Source organism: Xenopus laevis, chromosome 4S, assembly GCF_017654675.1.
Source record: "Xenopus laevis strain J_2021 chromosome 4S, Xenopus_laevis_v10.1, whole genome shotgun sequence".
NCBI classification, from domain to species: Eukaryota; Metazoa; Chordata; class Amphibia; order Anura; family Pipidae; genus Xenopus; species Xenopus laevis.
The window spans coordinates 107582532-107604416 of record NC_054378.1 but is presented as its reverse complement, the minus strand read 5'-3'; the positions used below and the strand labels follow the sequence as shown (position 1 = coordinate 107604416).

The 21885-nt window shown below is 39.0% G+C and overlaps 1 protein-coding gene across 1 annotated transcript in view; it reads right to left on the bottom strand.

Annotated features, from left to right (window-relative positions):
* The window catches only part of LOC108715035 (fibulin-2), a 72322-nt gene extending 57830 nt beyond the window's left edge, over positions 1-14492 (bottom strand). Inside the window, exons 1-2 of the mRNA XM_041561700.1 lie at positions 13800-14492; positions 8999-10396 (exon numbers count right to left, since the gene is read on the bottom strand). Of these exons, the coding sequence (XP_041417634.1) occupies positions 8999-10322 (1324 nt within the window). The 5' untranslated portion in view covers positions 10323-10396; positions 13800-14492. The remainder of the gene's footprint in view (positions 1-8998; positions 10397-13799) is intronic.
* Between the last annotated feature and the right edge of the window lie 7393 nt (positions 14493-21885).

Genomic DNA, 21885 nt, shown 5'->3' with positions numbered 1-21885 from the left:
TTATTTTGATATATATGGGGGAAACATAAATATTATAGTGTGCAGAATGAGAAAATGCCATTTTTCCAGGCCATGTTCCTGTATTAACTACATTACAGAGCAATACAATATGATACAAATGTAAATGAATGTAATTGCTTATGCTATTTGCACATAAATTACTTTGGAAGCCAACAGAATGTTTAGAAAGTAAGTGAAATATGATGTTTACTAAACATACTGATGCTTTCATCTTACATGAATAGAAATCCATGAAAGAAAGAAATCCAGTGAGACAATGATCACAGAAATTAATTGATGAACGTCATATATTGTTTGATAGCTCTGACTTAACATCCATATTCTCTTGCTGGTCTCTGCACATCAAAAATTCTTGAACACTTTTGAACTAGAAATGGTAATTACAAGTCTCAGCAGGAGTTTTAGTACCGTTGTATATATTTAGCATTGATGTTGTTTTACCTGTTAAAGGAGAACTAAACCCTAAAAATGAATATGGTTAAAAATGCCATATTTTATATACTGAACTTATTTCAGCAGCCTAAAATTTCAGCTTATCAATAGCAGCAATGATCCAGGACTTCAAACTTGTCACAGGGGGTCACCATCTTGGAAAGTGTCTGTGACACTCACATGCTCAGTGGGCTCTGAGCAGCTGTTGAGAAGTTGAGCTTAGGGGGCATTGTAAATTATCAAGCAAAACGTGAGGTTTGCCTGTAATATAAAATGATGCTAAAATTCTGATGCTAATTGCACCGTTTTCTGTGCTGTCATATAGTAATTATCTGTATTAATTACTAATCAGCCTTATATTGTGACATTTCTATTCTATGTGTACTGTATATTGTGAGTGGGTCCCTAAGCTCAGTAAGTGACAGCAGCACAGAGCATGTGCAGCGAATCAGCAGAAAACAAGATGGGGAGCTACTGGGGCATCTTTGGAGACACAGATCTTTACTGGCTTTACTTTAAGGGCTGTGGTTGCCTTGGGCTGGTACAGAAGCCCAAAACATAATGTACAACATATCTAGCCTAATTCTTTAGTTAAGCTTTAGTTCTCCTTTAAATAACAAATTTATAGAAGAAGAAACTTTACTGAAAGCAAAGGATGTGTGTCAATACCAGAGCAATTCCACAATATTAGTAAAACCAACTGATCAGCAAATGCCGAGCCAGAGAAGGAGAAAAATTGTGGTTCCTCCCTGGATTCATTCTGCTGGGAGTATTACTATGTTGTTCACCCAAAACAGGAGTAAGCAGTTGTCTTGTAACATTTCTACTGACCTTTACATATATATCTATATATCATTATTTTCTGTACCTGCCTTGACTGTGGATCATGAGAGCATTGTCCTACTTACTCAATGTTGCTTAGTTTTTAGGGAATTTCATTAATATTATTTTTCTGTGAGATTAGACAACTTTGATGGTTTTACTTTATGCCATTCAAAAGAGTACCGCCTTAAAGGGCATGTAAAGGCAAAAAAATAAAATCCCATTTTTACTTTCTTTAATGAAAAAGAAAAATATCTCCAATATACTTTAATTAAAAAATGTGTACCTTTTTATAAGAAACCTGACAGTATGCAGTGAAATTCTCCCTTCATTTACTGCTGTGAATAGGACTTGTCAGACGGTCCCTAACTGCTGAGCAGGGAAACAATCATACTTATGAACAGCAGGGGGAGCCCCCGCCTTACTTCCCAACCATGCAGAACTCAAGCAGCTTTGTTTATGACAATCTCTAAGCAGCCCAGACCACACTGAGCATGTGCACAGTCTTAGTCTTGCAAAGATGTTGACCCCCTGTAGCCAACTTTGAAAGCATAAATTATTTGTTTGATTAAGTTCATGTTTATATTTAGTATACAAAATACAGCATTTCTAGCTTTATTCTATTTTAGACTTTACATGCCCTTTAAGTACAGAGTGATACCGTACACTAATCAACAATAATACTTCTTGTAAGGCTTCACAGAAATCAAATTAGGCAGTTACCATATGTTTAATTTAGATTATAATTATACATATCATGTAACTCCAGATGTGAAGTCTCCGTGAAGTTTAGTTCTCCCACATTTAAAATGTCTGTTATCCATCTGCCTCTGGCCCTCTGCCATTTATATTTATTTGGAGGAGTGAGAAAAGAGCTGAAGTGCAGATGAAAGAACAGGTGTGGATAAAGAAAGTGTAATCAGAGCCTCAGTAAGACAAGAGATGCAAGGGTCATTTTCAATGCAGAATGCTGTGTGCAAGGTTCAATGGGCCTTTTTTTGCACTTGGCACAGAACATTCTGCTCATTCTGAAATACAGGTTTTTGCACTCTGTTTTAAAGCACAGACACCTGAGGCTAGCCCCATGAATAGAGTGCTCTCTACATTAGCTGTGCTTTAACAAACAGGGAAGGTTAGGTAAGGCATGTTGATGAAACCCTCCTGCCCTCTACACACAACTTTTGACACAAGTTCAATCTGATACAAAGAGTAGAGGGCAACATTCCCTGGGCAATATCACTTGTGACCCAAGGATCCATAACTGACCCCTAAAGACTCAACTGCAACTACCTACCTACAATTGTTAAATACAGTAATTTTATAAATATAGATGCACCGTTTGATTATGTCCCTCTGAAACTCTTTGAAGTAAGAGGCCCAGGTTAAATACCCAAACTGATAACCAACCTGTTAACAGTACAAATCTGGGAAAGGCCATTCGTTTCAGACAGTATTCTAATATAAATCAGCAGTCCCCAACCTTTTTTGCGCCGCTGACCAGTTTAAAGCAAGACAATTTTTTCGAGGACTGGGTGGAGGCGAGCTGATGCAAGGGTGCATTTCAGGATTACCAAAAAACACTGTCCAAACAGTATTTTGGTCCTTTACGCGATCAGTGGAACGTTTCCAAGGATTTGTGCTACTATTGTCATGGGGATGGCGCAGGGCCGGAACTAGGGGTAGGCAGAAGAGGCACCTGCCTAGGGCGCAACGATGCGGGGGCGCTGGCAGGTGTCTGTTCAAGATTCTTCTGCCTACCCCTAGTTTGGATTCACTCCCATCTTCAGTTCTACCCCTGACCCTCCCCTTCCCTCTCCTTTGTCCCTCCTCTGTCACTCCCCTTCCTTTTCCTTTGTCCCTCCCCTTACGTTTCCCCTTTCCTTTTGGCATGCGTGGGGGGGGGCAGGGCTAGCCATATCGGGTTGCCTAGGGCACCTGGTTGGCTTGGCCTGGCCCTGGGCTGGTGTATCTGGTGTAATTGGGGCTTTTTTAATTGTATTTGCAGCTTTTAGGAGCCAGAGGGGGTCCGGATTAGCACAGTCCATGGTCCGGTGGTTAGGGACCCCTGATACACATGATTCCCCTAGTAATGTTGAAGGACCCATAACAGACTTGATATTAAGATTACATAGACATACATAAGCCAAAAAAACATATTGACATATCAACTTACTGTTCAATTACAATTCCCAATATTTCAATATGGGACTTACAACTCTTTTCAGCTTCTGAATTAAAGAATGTGTTAATACAAAACGTCTACTCTTACATCATAACAGAATTTTTATTTTTTTTAACAGAGCCATTTGATGGGGCTTTGCTTTAAACATGCGCAAAACTGCATGCACCTGTTATCATTTATCTCACCAAAATACAGATTATTAATAGATTGTATTTTAATAAAATATTTGCCATTCCACGAAGTGGAGCCAATGTATTTATGTGACATTCTATAAGTGCATCAGATGGGAATCAATACATTGTACATTAAATTTAGGACACAAAGTACTAGTAACTACCGTGATTTATGGAAGCAATTTTGAAAATTATTTATTCTTGGATTGTCATTGGGCCATGCAAAAAACCTTGTAAATGAACTGTCTGGAATGCACAAAGAGCAGTGCCAAAATATACACTTTGGAATGAACAATAAAACCTATAGTTACAAGCTAAGGATTAACGTGTAAGACTCACGGGAAAAAACCTGGAATTTAGAAAACCAGGAATGAAAATGTAACAGAGCAAAGTGATTCAGCGGAGCAAAAATATTTATACAGAGAAAAAAAAATTAAAAATAATATTTCAACTGAATAAATTCAAAGGTTAAAAGAGACTGTTCACCTAAAAATGAACTGGTATTTATTTTTTTACAACTCTGATTGAGGAATACTTTGCTGTATACAACTGATATACTGCCTTAGCATGTAAACGTTTATAGGGCTGTTATTCCTTGCTCAACAAAGCTTTTATGACCATTACAATGCCATATACATAGTTTTTGGCATTGTCTGTTCAGATGCAAGGCGCAGTGAACTTTGGCACAAGGGAGCCATATTATGAATATATAGCTTGACAGGGATTAAGTACATCTCCATTTGCGTGCAGTGCCTATAGGCACTTGATTGTGCCATCTCAGGCAACTGAAGTGTGTGCCCACATCTTGCACATGTAGAGACCCTGAGGGTTAGACATTTCCCAGGTATTTTGGACACCTAAGTGGTCCTTGATTCACCCTAGAAAGCTATTTCCCTTTCTTATGGTACCAGTAATTTGATCTAATCAAAGGTTGCCCAGTAGGTGGCAGTAGAATTTTGTATAAAAGGAAGCACACGTGTGCAGGGCTCTTTTCCTGGATCACACATGGAGGGGAGGTGAATACAGGAGTGGGTCTGAGCAGGTGACATGCCCTGGTTAGGGACTTTTCTGTTAGTCATAGAAGTCTTTGTTATAGTCGCTCTAGGAGCTAAAGCTAGTGGCAGATTATTTAGAGAGCAGCTCTTTGGCTCCAACAACTTTAGATTAGTTCCCTTGCAGTGAACAAGCTTCAAGACAGGGACATGAGTGGGTGAGCTCAGAAACAGGGAAAGTGCCAAATAGCCTGTGGGATCCCAAGTGCTGGGGAAGATTCACCAAGACAGGTTGTGCTACCACCTAATAGGGGCTGATCTGAATCTAGCTCAAAGTGTGAAGGTTTTCAGCTGATTGGACTGAATGTGATTGAAAAGTCTGCTATTTGACCATGGTGATACAGTTAAACTGCATGTCTTGTTCAATAAAGAAGTTCATTTGGTTTGAAGCACCCTCTGGACTGATGTTATTTCCAAGCGGGTTGATCTATTTACCAAAAGACAAGCCATGACCCATCTGAGGATAAATTAAAGGGCCATTGCTCACCACTGGGTGTTGCCCATAACATAAAGGTACCTGAGGTACACTGCCATCAAGTCACACTGCTCATACACATCTCAGACCCACCTACAGTTGGGCCACACACAATTCACTAACTAGCACAAATCTTTAAGTATTCTGTAAAACTTTGTGTCTGTTTGCGGCAGACACAACTACCCTGTAGTTTAGGGAAAGAACATTGCAAACATTGAAAACATGGCACATTTGTTTGGACTTAGCATGTTGCATTTGTTGTTACCTAGTTCATTTGGGTTGAAACAAAGACTGTTATTATTTTATAGTAAAAATAATATGCCAAGCCAAACACTTGATAAAGATAATTACTCACAAAATGCTGCCAATGCCCCATGTCCCTCTTTAAAGGAGAACTAAAGCTTAACTAAAGAAGAAGCTAGAAATGTTGAAAATTGTGTTTTGGGCTTCTGTACCAGTCCAATACAACCACAGCCCTTTAGCAGTAAAGATCTGTATCTCCAAAGATGCCCCAGTAGCTCTCCATCTTCTTTTCTGCTGATTCACTGCACATGCTCTATGCTGCTGTCACTTACTGAGCTGAGGGACCCACTCACAATATACAGTACACATAGAATAGAAATGTCACAATAGAAGGCTGATTAGTAATTAATACAGATAATAACTACATGGCAGCACAAAAAGCACCATAATTAGCATCAGAATTTAATAATCAGCCCTGTAGCATCAGCTTATATGACAGACAAACCTAATTTTCTGCTTGATAATTTGTGACGACCCCTAAGCTTAGCTTCTCAACAGCTGCTCAGAGCCCACTGAGCATGTGAGTGTCACAGACACTTTCCAAGATGGTGACCCCCTGTGACAAGTTTGAAGTCCTGGATCATTGCTGCTATTGAGAAGCTGAAACTTTAGGCTGGTGCAATAAGTTCATAATATAAAATATGTCATTTTTAACCATATTAATTTTTATAGGGTTTAGTTCTCCTTTAAATAATTTGAGTGAAGAGTATAATACATAACTTTAATGGCACCTCAAGTCCTGGATCATTGCTGCAATTGAAAAGCTGAAACTGTAGGCTGGTGCAATAAGTTCCGTATATAAAATACTTAATTTCAAGGTTTTAGTTCTTCTTTAAAGGTCGAGTTACACAGTTACATAGTAATGTTTACTCGCCATACCATACAAGTGGTCCAGGTGGTAAGTGGTTGAAACAGTTCATGCCATAGTTTTTAATTGTCTGAAGTATTCCATACAGGCTGGTGTATAGGCCCCATACCCGCTGGCACGAAATGTGTAAGGCTCTTAAGAAATATAAAATAAACTGTTTTAGCCCTGGCCATTTCCAACTCAGTGGACATTTTGGTGAAAGTAGCAGAGGTGAAGTGATTCGATATAACTGCACAGACATGTACTGTTCTATTCTTTTTACCCACCTCAAATTCTCTCAAAAACTTTAGGCTGTTTCCTATTAAATACAGATTGGACTTGTTTACATTTAACACTGGCACAATGTGGTGGAAAAGAACACTATTATAACACTTCTGGATGTCAACAGCGTTGAGTGCTGCACTTACTGTAGTATCATGCATTCCATTGAGAGCTTCCTTGCTACTTTTCCAAGATAAACTCATCTCAGTATACAGTTGTTCACTTTTAGGATGCAGATGGTTTAAGGACAGCAAATCATGGCATGCCCGCCACCTTCAAATGCCGGCTTCCGACTTCCGGGTTCCAGTATTATAGTCTCGCGTCTGCTCACCCCGCCCCTTTTGTGACGTCATCGTGACATCATCGGCGGGGCGGGTAGGCATGGGTCTATAAAAGGACCACGGAAGCGCTGGTGCGGGCGGGTGCGGGCTGGAGCAGGGCGGGTTAGGGTCGGGTGTGGGTCACAAAAACCCTGACCCGCACATCATTAATAGGGATATTTCATACACATGCATTGATTGGTTGCATAAGGTTATCACTGCATAACACTGAGCAATCCATGGAACAGAGCAGTGGCATAGAAATTATTATTAGTCAGGAATTAGCAGGTAGAATTCACTGGTCATCTGATTTTAAGTAAAACTATACTCCCCAAACAATGTAGGTCTCTATAAAAAGATATTGCATAAAACAGCTCATATGTAAAACCCTGCTTCATGTAAATAAACCATTTTCATAATAATATACTTTTCAAGTAGTATGTGCCATTGGGTAATCATAAATAGAAAATTGCCATTTTAAAAAATAAGGGCCGCCCCATGTGATTGTACAATTCACGGTGCACACAAACAAACCAAACAAACCATACTTGTTAGGTCACATGAGCCAATTAACAGAAGAAGTTCTGTCTTTTGCTTCAACACTTCTTCCTGTTTCAGTTAGAGTTGTAGTATTTCTGGTCAGGTGATCTCTGAGACAGCACACAGACCATCAGGAAATGGTGGCTCAAGGCAAGAGATGTAAAAGGGCAATATTTACTTAAATATATATTCCAGTTTGGTAAGATTCTTTAATATGCCACCTAATATGATGTAAACTATCTGTTGCTTATGTGTTTATTTTGGGGGTATAGTTTTCCTTTAAATCAAACATCTCATTTGTTGTTGTGGGTTATTGTATCAAATTTAGTGCCTCTTATTAAATATGGGGGTTGGTGTTATAGAAAGACTCCATATGGTCTGATCTGATTTAAAGGAACTGCAAACCCTCTAAACGAAATAGCGTAGAATTGCTCTCAGTGCAACTTCTGAACACTTATTTAATTTATATTAATTACTTTTTCTCTAGTTTTTGATATACTAACAGTTTTTACACTGCTAATAAAATAAATATGAACAAATACCCAGTAGAAGATTACTTCCAGACTGATTTTTTTCTTTGCCAGTCATCCCTTATCCTAGGAGTCAGACAGCATATATAGCTTTAGGTTAAAGAAGGGCTACACAGAAATGCAAATTGAAACAACAGCACAATTAGGTTAGTGTGAAAAGGAATGTAGCTCTGGTCAGAAAATGAAGTTAGAGAGCAGAGAGGAGTCGCTTGATGTTTCTCTGCTCAATTCTAAGTAGCGCATTATATTTTTACAGACTGTGTCAGTTAGTTGAATCAAAGAACAGGTGGCACTGCTATTTCAAATGTATTATATAAGCAGAGTAAAAACTAGACAAAAAACAATGTAAATTGCAGAAGTGCCCACAATTGCACTTTAACAGTAATTTGTTTTGAGGGTTCACAGTTCCTTTAATTACTCCAAGACAACACTTTACAACTATTTTAAGACAATAGGGGATTACTTTATTATCCCTTTTTATTATTCCTAAATAATAAGCTTAACTTATTATAATATGGTTTTGTTCATTTGATATTTGTTGCCTTTCTTTTCAGCCTAAGTTGTTAAATTGTCTGGTTTATGGGATATGGGTTCACTGGCAACTAGAAAGAAAAATCAATCTTGTAAGTTCCTCATATTAAAAAAAAATACAGGTATGGGATCCTTATCTGGAAACCCATTATCCAGAAAGCTCCGAATTACGGAAAGGTTGTCTCCCATAGACTCCATTATAATCAAATAATCCAAATTTAATAAAAATTATTTCCTTTTTCTCTGTAATACTAAAACAGTAACTTGTACTTGACCAAACTAAGATATAATTAATCCTTATTGTAAGAAAAAACAGCCTATTGGGTTTATTTAATGTTTACATGATTTTCTAGTAGACTTAAGGGATGAAAATCCAAATTACTGAAACATCCATTCTCCGGAAAACCCCAGCTCCCGAGCATTCTGGATAACAGGTCCCATACCTCTACCAACAATACCAATAAAATAAAATGAACAATATGACTCACCATCATGCAATCTGGAGATATTAAAAATGTGAGGCGCATTGTATCTTTCTTCTATGTAGTGAGGCAGGGTAGTAGGTGTAGGTGACTGTGTTGTCATTTGTTGACTATTTTCTTTCTGCTGTGGTGTGGGACCAGAAGTAGGACTAGAGTTTAACTGCGTGCTAGTCTCTTCTTCTCTCTTCTCTTCAGGAGATTCATGCCTACTCATTGGTGACATTGTGTATGATGTTGTAGTAGACTGAAAGTCTGTTTTTAAGTCTCCTCTGCTACTTGTACTGCTACTTGTACTACTACTTGTACTGCTACTTGTACTACTACTTGTACTGCTGTCCATAGGCAAAACATTGCTGAACTTGACTGGATCTTTCAGAATTTCTTCTGGCTCAGTATGTGGACGCAAAGTATTTTGATGTGTTGTTGTTTCTTCCAAGTGGCTTTCATTATAATTCAATGTTGTGGTAGTGGACTCTGTTCTGTATGCATTAACCATGGAAGTTGCATTTAAACCTTTGCGTTCAGATGAATGATGTAGTTTATAACTCGAGGTGGTAAAATCAACCTCATTAAAAGGATAAAGAGTTGAAGAGTTTACAGAGTCACCCAAGCCATCATCATAGTCCAAAAGTGAGTGACCTTGCAATGCATTTCTTTTGTAATTATTGTTTTTCTCGGAGGCTGCTGGGTTGGCCAACTCATTGGCATCATGTTCTTGACTGTATGGATAATCGTACAGCCTTTCCGGATCACTGTCCGGTGTATCCATAAGCGGAGTAGTGCTATCTAATTCCAGGTCACAATCTGGAATCTCATAACACATTAACTCACCGCCCGTATTGGGGCAATGGCAAAACTTACACAAGGACATATGAAAAGTGTGTCCTGCATCATACTTCTCTTCCCCATGGATACATCCTATTCTTCCGCATTGAACACATCCGTCTGCTGGTTGAAGGATGTCAATGCAGTTCGGTGGCAGTTCTGGGCAAGGAATAAATTGGCAGCTAATCCTTCCTCCTCCAGCTGGACAGGAACATTCGGTACTTCCAAAGTCAACAAAGTACGATTCTCCCTCAGGCACTTTGCCATCTTTAAATCCAACATTAACGCAATCATAATACTGATACCCTTCACACGCGCAGCCCAACTGTACACATGTGGGGCAACAAGCGTCTCCCTCAATTGCCTCTTCAATGCAGTTTATTGGGGGTTTACACTCCACATCTGTGCAGTCTTTCCCAGCCAGAGATGTCTGTGAGCCAAGCAGCAGCAGGACTACAATGCATACAAAACTGGTGGAGATGTCTCTGCAGATATCAGAGGCCATTGTTACACATAAAGCCACAAAACATCTGGTAAAATGAATGTATAGTGTTTTTATTGATGTTTCTCAATAAACACCTAGAAAAAAAGGATAAAATTAATTAGACACCAGTCAAGAATCAATTTGAAGCTGATATACATAATTGTTGGCTGCCTTTTTATGCTTAATCTGTGATAGCAGACTGACTGTAGAGAGATTTACTGTGTTTAAATTGCAGAAAAATCAACCTTTACTATGTAGCAGATGGTGGAATTTCAAAAAATGTTTTGCAGTTGGTCTTCACACTTACAGTAGATGCTACCAGATGATTCATATGATTAGAATAAGCACATATTATTCTTTATATCATACAAATTCAGACTGCAACAGTCTTCTCAACATACAGCAGCCAGAAGTGCCTACATGATTAATAACAACCCAAAACTTACCGGTACTGTGTATTCCACTATATAGGCTAGAGTGGGAGCCATTGCAAATGTGTAGGGTTGTCACCTTAACCTTTGCAAAAATAAACTAACAGGGGGTGGAATGATGACATCGGGGGCAGAGCAGTGATATATGGGGGTGTGGTAATGACATTTGGGGGGCATATTTGTGCCTTGTCATCAGAGGTGGTTATTGGCCAGATTATTGTTTGGGTTTCACAAGGTTGTGACCCGAACATCCCTACGGAAAAACAAAAAACGTATTGAACAGGAGAAGCCACGGGTGGGTGTTCCTAGGACAGTGCCAGATTTAAATCTGATGCTGCCCTAAAAAATAAAAGGTGTTAACCCTTAGTATGAGGAAGGAGACAAAAGGCATTGCTTATTTCTATTTCATATTCTAAATTATACAACTAGGTAACCCAGGAATTAGTTTAGATTCAGTTGTGCACAACATGTTTACATTGCCAGTTTCCATTGTGGGAAGAAATTTTAATGTACTGTATTACAGGGGTCAAAATGATTTACCCAAAAACGCATTTCAAATAATGACAGTTTTTGAGAGTTTATTAAAAGTCATACTCCGACCTGACTTAGGCTAGGGGCACACAGAGCCAAAATCAGCAGGCTGGTTTCAGCCCCTACCATTGGCAGTAGCCTCCTTCCTCTTTCGCGTCCTGAACCATTGTGTCGGCTCTGGTGCCCACACACTTGGTGGATTTAGGTGCAAAATGCAAAGTCACAAGTTTCTTCACCGAAATCCGCTGAGCGCGTTCGTGCTGAAGCAGACATATTGGTTCTGGATGCGAACAGAAGAGTGAGGCTACTGCCTGCAGTAAGGACTGAAATCGACCTGCTCATTTTAGCAGGCTGATTTAGGCCCCTTGTGGTCTTAGCTTTAAAGGAATACTGTCATGGGAAAACACGTTTTTTTAAAAACGCATCAGTTAATAGTACTTCTCCAACAGAATTCTGCACTGAAATCCATTTCTCAAAAGAGTAAACAGATGTTTTTTATATTTAATTTTTAAATATGACATGGGGCTAGACATATTGTCAATTTCCAAGCTGCCCTCAGTTATGTGACTTGTGCTCTCTTGTCACTCTTTACTGCTGTACTGCAATTTGAAGTAATATCACCCCCTCCCTTCCCCCCCCCAGCAGCCTAACAACAGAACAATGGAAATGTAACCAGATAGCAGCTCCCTAACACAAGATAACAGCTCCCTGGCCGATCTAAGAACAGCACTCAATAAAAATCCAGGTCCCACTGCAATATATTCAGTTACATTGAGTAGGAGAAACAGCAGCCTGCCAGAAAGCAGTTCCATCCTAAAGTGCAGGCTCTTTCTGAAAGCACATGACCAGGCAAAATGACCTGAGATGGCTGCCTACACACTAATATTATAAATTTACAAAAATACACTTGCTGGTTCAGTAAAGGTTGCCACCTTTATGTCTGGCTGAGACCGGGCGGGGGGTCACGTGACGTCAGTGGGCCTGTCTGTGATGTCAGTGGGCGGACCCGTGACGTCAGCGGGTGGGGCTATGGTGTGGCGATCATCGATTGGCCGATCGCCGTGTCAATCAAGGGAATCTGGCCCGGTTTCCATTATTTGGAAAACCGGGCAGGAAGTATAGACCCGGGCAGCCCCTCAAAATACCGGGCTGTCCGGGTCAAAACCGGACAGGTGGCAACCCTAGTAAACAGTGTTATTTAGAAATAAAAACTACACCATAAAAATCATGACAGTATTCCTTTAGGTATGTGGATTGCTGGTTCTGTCACTCATGCTGGGCTGAAGGCAATTCCCATCCCTTCAGGTGGTCCTCCATTATTTACGATACTGACACATTAAAGGCCTTATCTCAAATGCTTGCCTCTGGACACACTAGGACAGGGATCCCCAACCTTTAGAACCCGTGAGCAACATTCAGAAGTAAAATGAGTTGGGGAGCAACACAAGCATGAAAAATGTTATTAGGGTGCCAAATAAGTACTGTGATTGGCCATTTGTAGCCCTTATGTACATTGTCAACCTACATGAGGCTCTCTTTGGCAGTATACCTGGTTTTTATACAACCAAAACTTGCCTCCAAGCCTGGAATTCAAAAAAAGCACCTGCTTTGAGGCCACTGGGAGCAACATCCAAGGGTTTGGAGAGCAACATGTTGCTCACGAGCTACTGGTTGGGGATCACTGCACTAGGACATGACCTGCCATCAACATCTGAAAGTATTTTTTTGAATGGAAACAAATTGGGAGAAGGTAATAAAGTCCTAAGGGGATTTACATTTTTAAAAATGAAAGAAAATTTAAAAATGTAAAGAAAATTTTAAAATAAAAGATTAAAGATATTGTAATTTTTCATTTATATTGTTTGTTTACACACTGATTACAATGCAAATTTTTAATAGTGCATAGCAGTTTTTACTAAATATTGGCCAAAATGCAATCTTTTTCTGGGGGCAGATTAGTGATACACGCAAAGTAAAAAATATTTATAAATTCATATATTTGTAACTTTATCACTTCTACTGAATTCTGTCCCATGCTTTTAGAGTGGCTTTTCAGTAGTGAGTGCCAGCAGCTCTACTTCTTAGGTTTTTACGGTATTTTTAAACTTATGCCAAGTTGTGTTATATTTCACTTAAAACACTTCTCGCCTCTCTGCATACAGCAAAAACCTTTAAGGCAAATTATTCTTAAACACCAAAATGCAGATATCATGTGTCTTCTTAAAATTGTATATTTCTGTTTATATTGTTTGTTGACTCTCCAAACCTCTTTGAAAGTTTATAAAAATCCTGCCTTGCCACCAAGAATTGAGTTGAAACACGACAACATTCACGGGCACCAGTTAAACAGCCTGCAGTTTACAACATAAGTGAGAAGCGTGCACTAAACCTTTACTGCACTGTAAAAATCAGCTGAAAACTCAATTTAATTAAGAAAACGCATTTACTACACATCTAATTACGTGCAAAACATGAATACGTTTTCCATTAGGAAAAAAGTTGTTTTTTTTTTTAAAAAAAAAAAAAGTTGACTGACCTGCAAATTCGGAATAAGGCGACTTCTCCTGAAAGTCTGTCTAGTGAGCTGCTGAGACAGAGAATCCGTCTCCAGAAGGAAAAAAAAAAAAAAAAGAATGTGTTGTATGTAATATGAGGAGAACAGTACCATATGTGTATGATAAAGTCAATTTACTTTTGCCCCCTAGGAACTTAAGTTAAATAGCCCTGAATTTCAGGCATTTTCAGAGCACTTAGGGATAGAATATATTATTCAGCAAAGAGATCTCTCCAGACAGTTAACAGGTAAACAGAATAATTGTTTTCCAAGGAAAAAGGTTTATTTTGTATATTTTCCTGTGTGTGTGAGAGAGAGTGAGAGAAAGAGAGAGAGAGAGAGAGAGAGGGGTTATTATGCTCAAAAACAGACTACGTTTTTATTGTTTGCACAAATCAATGTCATCTCAATGTTTATCTCTCGTGTGATTTTGTATATAGTACTGCTAATTGGTTCTTCAATCTTCATCTGTATAATTTGACTTTGATGCATTTTTCCTTGCCCTTGCCTCTCAGTACAGTATATATTGTCAGTTGCTTCTGCTCCTATTCCTGCTTCTTGATACTTCTCTAACTAAACATGTTCCTGGTTCGTCTGCCTTGCCTCCTGCTGGTTTGCCTTATAACTTTCCCACCTCTATTGCTGTTCATCTACTGCACAGGCTCCCAAACTGTGGGTGGCCCTCTTCTGCAGTCCTAATGGACTAAATTGTGAGAATTGTGTGAGAATGATACTCTTAATACTCCTAGAAGTCAATCTTGAAGTTAGGGAGATATATGAGGTGAGCCCTTATTTGTTGTCCTAGCTATTTTTAGAACTATGGATAAATGGCTGACACTGGTCTGTAAGATTGTTATGAGGGATAGAGGGGATTCCTAGTGTAGAGGTAATGTTTAGTAGAAAGGCTCAGTAGAGTCCTGGGGTCTTGATGCCAATCCCCAGACCTTCAGCTAAGGAAGCAGATTGTCGTATGGGTGTAATACAAGGTTAGCACTCCAAAATACTTCACAAACAGGCCCAAGTAAAACAAAATGTATTCCAAAGATATGTATTTAACTAAAGTTTTACATGTTTCATGCCGTCTGGCACCTAACCATAATTAAAGCTTTACATGTTTCATGCCACCTGGCAGAGACTTTTGGAGAGCCAACCTCATGCTAAACACATATCATCTAAGTGATCCACAACCAGTGGCTGGTGAGAAGCATGCTGCTCTCCTTATGTTGCTCCCAGTGGCCTCAAAGCAGGTGCTCATTTTTGGATTTTTGATTTGGAGGCAAGTTTTGGAACCATAAAGACCAGGATACTGCCAAACAGACCCACCTGTAGTCTTTCAGTCCACAAGGGGCTATCAAATAACCAATTACAGCCCCTATTGGGCACCCCTAGGAAATTTTTTCGTGCTTATGTTGCTCCCCAAGTTTTTTCATTTAAATGTGGCTCATGGGTTGGGGATCCCTGGTCTAAGGGGACCTGGCCAAATGTTGGACCTAAAATGGGTGCTTGAACCAGAATTCTGAAACCACTGATATATAAAAGGGTTTGTTCACCTTCCAATAGGGATGCACCAAATCCACTATTTTGGATTTGGCCGAACCCCAGAATCCTTTGTGAAAGATTTGCCGAATACCGTACCGAAACCTAACCTGCATATGCAAATTAGGGGTGAGAAGGGGAAAACATTTTTACTTACTTGTTTTGTTACAAAAAGTCATGCAATTTCCCTCCATGCCCCTAATTTGCATATGCAAATTAGGATTTGGATTCGGTTCAGCTGGGCAGAAGGATTCGGCCGAATCTGAATCCTGCTGAAAAAGGCCGAATCCCGAACCGAATCCTGGATTCGGTGCATCCCCACCTTCCAAACACTTTTTTCAGTTCAGTTGTTTTCAGGTTGTTTACCAGAAATAAAGACTTTTTTCATTTTTTATAATTTTTTCAAAATTTAAAGTTTAATTTAATGTATGTGTCTCAGTGATCCAGGAACATCTGAACTGTTACAATTCGCTACATTTAGTTGATACATTTCTCAGCAGTGAATCTATGGAATATTAGCAACTATTGTATCAATTCTAACAGCTGCCTTCAATGAAACTCAGGGACTCTGCTCAGCAGGGACAAAGATAACAAATGAAAAAAAAGAGTCGGCGACCCCCCCTCCCAGAGCTGCTTTAGAAGGTGACAAAGGAAACTTTACAGTTCAATATCAGAAAAACAATCACAAATAGAAAATAGAAAGTAATTGGAAAAAGTCTTTATTTCTGGGGAGCTATCTGAAAACAACTAAAATGGAAAAAAAGTGTTTAAAGGTAAACAAACAACCCCTTTAACTACAGATCATATTTCATAATAATAGTTGATAAACCAAACAATTCAGTTTGTGTTGCACATGTTTCAACTAGACTACAATAATATAATAATATACAGTAATATAATATTTATAATTTTGTTAGATCAGTTGTGGGGGTTTGATTGGCCCTTAACCATAAAGTTAAAGCACTGCCTGACAATTTTGGAATCTACAGGGTTGGTAATGGAAATTTACACACTTTAACAACACTTATATAACACCAATGAGTGCCAAGTTACACACATCTAGGTACCCTCAATCCCCTAAAAAGCAGTTAATGCTGTATCACATCTTCTATTTGTCATGCACTCCCACAATAATAGGGAGTTGAATTAAACCTTAAAGAATGGTTCATCTTAAAATTTAATTTCAGTATGTTATAGAATGCCTCTTTCTTTTTTTGTATTTTTTTTTAATGTTTTGCTTTTTTTTCTGCATATTCCAATTTGCGATTTAAATGCTATCTAGTTGATTGGGGTCACTGACCCCTGCGGCAAAAGTATATTGCTCTGTCAGATTGTCACGGTGTATTTTTACTCAAATAGGCTACTGTGCTTCAAAATTAAATAAAAGACGACAGGAGGTTCTAGCAGCAAACAAAAAAAAAATATTTTATTGTCCAAGACAAGGATTATACTTATGATGCAAGAGACAGTTTGGTAGAGACAGCTCAATGTGGCACCATATGGATGTAGTTAGGGTAGTTTAAGGTGCACCTCTAGGATAGAATGCCCAGAAGATCCCAAACAGTGGAAAAATCAGGGAGAATAATTCTAAAGCCTGACACCTTATCCAGCTGCAGCCCCTTCACCTTTGGCAGATTTAGAGACTTCAAATCCTTGTCGGAGCACAAGACTGTTCATGCTATCGTGGTTGTACCCAGGCTACCTGGAACAGATCCAGCTGGGTCAGCTACCAGGAGCCAAAGAGGAAGTAGACTAAAGTAACTAAATATGTGGGCATCTGCCCAGCAACTAGGGAGATAAGTAAGTGTAGGGATTTAAAGCCATAGGGAAATACTAAAAACATGGGTCCCTAAATAGCATTTCCATATTTCGTAGTGTTCTGGATAATGGGGTTCTGGATAATAGATGCCATACCTTATGGTTTCACTCTCAATAGTGCAGAAATTTGAAGAGAATCGCACAAACACTAAATATGTTGCAGGTGGGGAGCTTCCCATTTTCTTTATTGTGACCACCTGTGCATCAATGTTTCGGGGGGGGATTGACCCTCCCTTCGTCAGGTTAATACCCCCCGAAACGTTGATGCACAGGTGGTCACAATAAAGAAAATGGGAATCTCCCCACCTGCAACATATTTGGTGTTTGTGCGATTCTCTTAAAATTTCTGCATTGTTATGACGTGTGCCGACCGTCTAGAGAACTCTGCACCACCGAAGAAGGAATACCAAAGGAAAGGTGAGAGGTGCGGCTTTTTCTACATACAGAACCTCTTTACTCTCAATAGGTCTTTTAAAATAAAGTAAATGTTTATTTAAAAGTTTTATTGAGTCAATATTTCATAGTGTTATGGCCCCTTTAAGACAGATTCTTGGAAACAGTGGGGTGTGAAAGAAGATAAAGAGTCAACGTTGTTCTATCCCTTGCCTAAGCCTTCCCATATCACTGCCCTGTCTCTGATAACTGTCATCTGAAAATTGGGTGGAATGTAGCACTGAAAGGTCTGAAGCACTAACTTAGATCTTAGGATGTGGAAAAATGTACTTGCAGGCACGCAGCTGCCGATGATGTTATGTCCCAAAAGAATGAGGACATCTGGTAAAAAATATTACCTTATTATTGGAAAAAACAAGCAATATGCAGCAGAACCCTGGAATAGGCAGAGAAGTGGGCTGAGCTTTCCCAGTTTAAATCTGGAAAACATTTCAACCCAATATATTTTAGCTATTTTCATTTCTGCATCTTGCACTTGCTACAGCCAATAATCACCAACAGCATGGCTTCTCATTACGGGACTAAGATTCATGAGCTTCTTGTTCATTTTTGAAGCAACGAGAGTTAATAATTACAGATATTTAGAGCTGCAGGTTATCATGGGAAGGTGTAATTATGTCCCAGAAGGGGCTTCATGAACAGAAATAATTAGATGGAAAATGATATTGAAAAATCTGCAATGTGACGGGACCATTGCACAATTCCCCATGCAGGGGTTTAGAGATGGGTAATCTGGGAAATGAACCCTTGACCACATTTTGCATCATTCATGGCAATTTTCTTTCACAGAACCTTCTCCCAAAAATTCAGGCCAACATTTCAGAGAACAGACAGCTGAGTCACTGAGGCTCATTTATAAACACTGGGCACATTTGCACCCGGGCAGTAACCCATAGCAACCAATCAGGGGTTAGCATTTATCAGACAGCTGTAGGTAGAACAATATAAGCAAACATCTGATTGGTTGGCATCGGTTACTGGCCAGGAGCAGATATGTCCAGTGTTTATAAATGACCTGTATGTTCTTAAAACTGGTTGTCTCCTGTCAATACACCATTCTTATTGTATGTATAGGATAAACACCTATTAGCTTTCTGCTAATCTTTTGACAGTATTTACAGCCCTGCCATCTATCATCCTAAGCATTGTTCTTCTCTAAAGTTAGACGACCAGCTATGAATTGCTCACAGGGAGCAGAACAATCCCGAAAGCAGTTCTAATCCCATATTTTAACATACAACTGAAGTCCTGGATCATTGTTGCTAATGAGAAACTCAATCTTTAGGCTGGTGAAATAAGTTTATTATATAATATATGCATTTTTTAAAATTAATTTCTAGGGTTTAGTTCTCCTTTCATGGAGGTAGCCACCTCAACGTAGTAGGTCAAACTACAATAAACTACAAATAGAACAGAAGCAAGAGGGTCGTAGTCTCATAGTGTAAAACCAAGGATAAGTTTTATTTAAGGGCATGTCAACCCCAAAAATAAAAATTTGCCTAATAAAAGAAATCGTAATTCTAAGCTTACAGGGTTCCAAACGCTTGCGAAGTTGCTCTAGCGATAATACAATAAGCAATTAGAATTTACGCTAGCGATGCATAATTAGCATACGGCGTGAAGTCAAAGTACAATGGAATATATGTTGCAGCAAATACATTACACTACACAAGACCAGGGAACCTTAATAAAATGAAATAGAGTTGTTATATTGCCCTACACATGAGCCCACTGTATAATTTATGTGTCATATGTTAGGAAATGTAGGTGGGAAGGAGGGTACCCCCAAAAAATGTACAATCTTTTTCAGCCTATCACCCTGTAAAAAGTAAAAGATGCCAGCATTTTTTGGGAACTCTTATCTACTCTATTGTACTCCGTCTGGTCTGAGGTGGCGAAGGCAAGTCTGGCGCAAGAGGTAACGTTCAATAAAATCTGCATCTTAGTGAATTTGGGTGCATCCATTCGCCAGAGCGAAAATTTGCCTGGCGTTAGAGTGCGAAGTAGCGCTAGAGTCTATCTCCTTCGCTAGCGAATTTACGCCAGTGCCCGTTAGTAAACGGCGAAGTTGCGATATGACGTCACACTGGCGAATTTTTGCTAGCGTTAGTCACTTCGACCTTTAGTAAATTTTCCCCTTAGTTCCCCAGCTGTTAATCAGCTGCTTTGTCTTACACTGTATCAACAGTCTTAGCCATCAGGGCAGAGAATAGAAAAGGACAGACAATCACTGCACAGCAATACATATATACAAATAACTTTAAAACTATAGAAAATTTGTAATTAAAGGACAAGGAAAGGCAAAAAAATAATATACCATGTTTACTTCCTTTAATGAAAAAGAAACCTATCTCCAATATACTTTAATTAAAAAATGTGTACCATTTTTATAAGAAACCTGACTGTATGCAGTGAAATCCTCCCTTCATTTACTGCTGTGGATAGGAATTGTCAGACGGTCCCTAACTGCTGAGCAGGGAAACAATCATAATTATGAACAGCAGGGGGAGCCCCCACCTTACTTACCAGCCATGCAGAACTCAAGCAGCTTTGTTTATGACGATCCCTAAGCAGCCCAGACCACACTGAGCATGTGCAGGGTCAGGGTCAGGGTCAGGAAATGTGTTTAACAAAGTTACAAGATGACAGCCCCCTGTGACCAACTTTGAAAGCATAAATCATTTGTTTGATTAGGCTTGTCGTGCAGTGAGTTCATGCTTATGTTTAGTATAGAAAATACAGCATTTCTAGCCTTATTCTATTTTAGATTTTCCTTGTCCTTTAAGGTATATTGCAAAGTTGCTTAGAATAATGTTTTCGTTTATTAGGCAATTTTTTTTATTTTGGGGTTGACTTGCCTTTAAGATAAAAATATATACACTTACTAGCACTTAAGTATAAGACAGCTCATCAATTATATGGCTCAATGCGTTTCGTCGGTCTTTGGACTTCCTAAGGGGTTTAAACAATTGCAACAACAATTTCAGCCTCTGGATGAAAGTGACACCGAATCAGAGCCAGAGGCCTGTAATTTAGAAGCTCTGGTTGGGACATTTCATTGATGAGCTGTCTTATACTTCAGTGCATATCTTTTTATCTTAATAAAACTTATCTTTGGTTTGACCCTATGGGAGTGCACCCCTCTCTCTTCTGTTTTAAATCTACCCAGGAGCCTGCCATTGCAGTAACAATGGGCATATGGGAAATGTTTTTCCAGCTGCAGCTATAATATATGTAAACAAATGCACAAACTAACAGACATTAACATATGTGGGGTTTCTCAGGAAGTTAGAGAAAGCAATTACACTCCATTATAACTTGTAGCATCCTGAATCTGAAGATTAGAGCTGACTGTGGAAGGGAAAAATTCATTATATACAATAATTATGGAATATATTACAATGTAAAGGAAAGGGGGACAGCGCTATAGAGACACTCTACATATAAGCTCTTGTGAACTATATTTTTTATCAATTGCTTTTTAATTTTATTTAAAAAAATGTAAAAGATCTTTTTTTATTTCCCCCTTCTCATGTTTACGGAAGTGATTTAGTAAGTCTGGCCCTGAATCACTAAACTATTTGTAAGAATACCTGCTAGTCCAGTGGGGTGATGGGGACACCCTCCACTTTCACTGTGGGGACGCCCGCTTCTATCATCTTGCATTTGACGTGCGCATCAAAACGCTGGTGTGTCCTTTTATTTTTTCAGCGCACTGTGAGATGAAATTCAGAAACATGGGTCTATTGTATAGTCTGCTTTCTTGTTCTTGACTAGTGATGGGCGAATTTGTCCTGTTTCGCCAAAAAACTCACGAAATGCATTGAAGTCAATGGGCGTCACAATTATTTTGCCGCGCGACAATTGTCAAAAGTGCACCTATTTTGATGCATTATAGTCAATGGGCATTTTCAACGTGGCAGATTTTTCGCAGGCAAAACAACAATTCTAACTTAATTGGCTTTTGGCAGAGAGCCCACAAATAATATTTTTGTAACAATTTAAGATAAGCAGGTCTCTTGGAGAAACTGTGACTTGCAGTTTAAAGGACAATTCACCTCCATTAGCAAAAATGTAATAACACATAAAAACTACAGAAATATTTTTCAAACTTTCATAAGCTGCCAAATTAAAATGAACATGGTAATTAGGGAGTGTGGCCACAAAACGGGCATGCTCAAAAACATTTCATGGTGCTTTGGACAGCAAATCTTTTTGTCCCTCTATTTTCAAAATGTTGGGAGGTTTGATTGGTCTGATT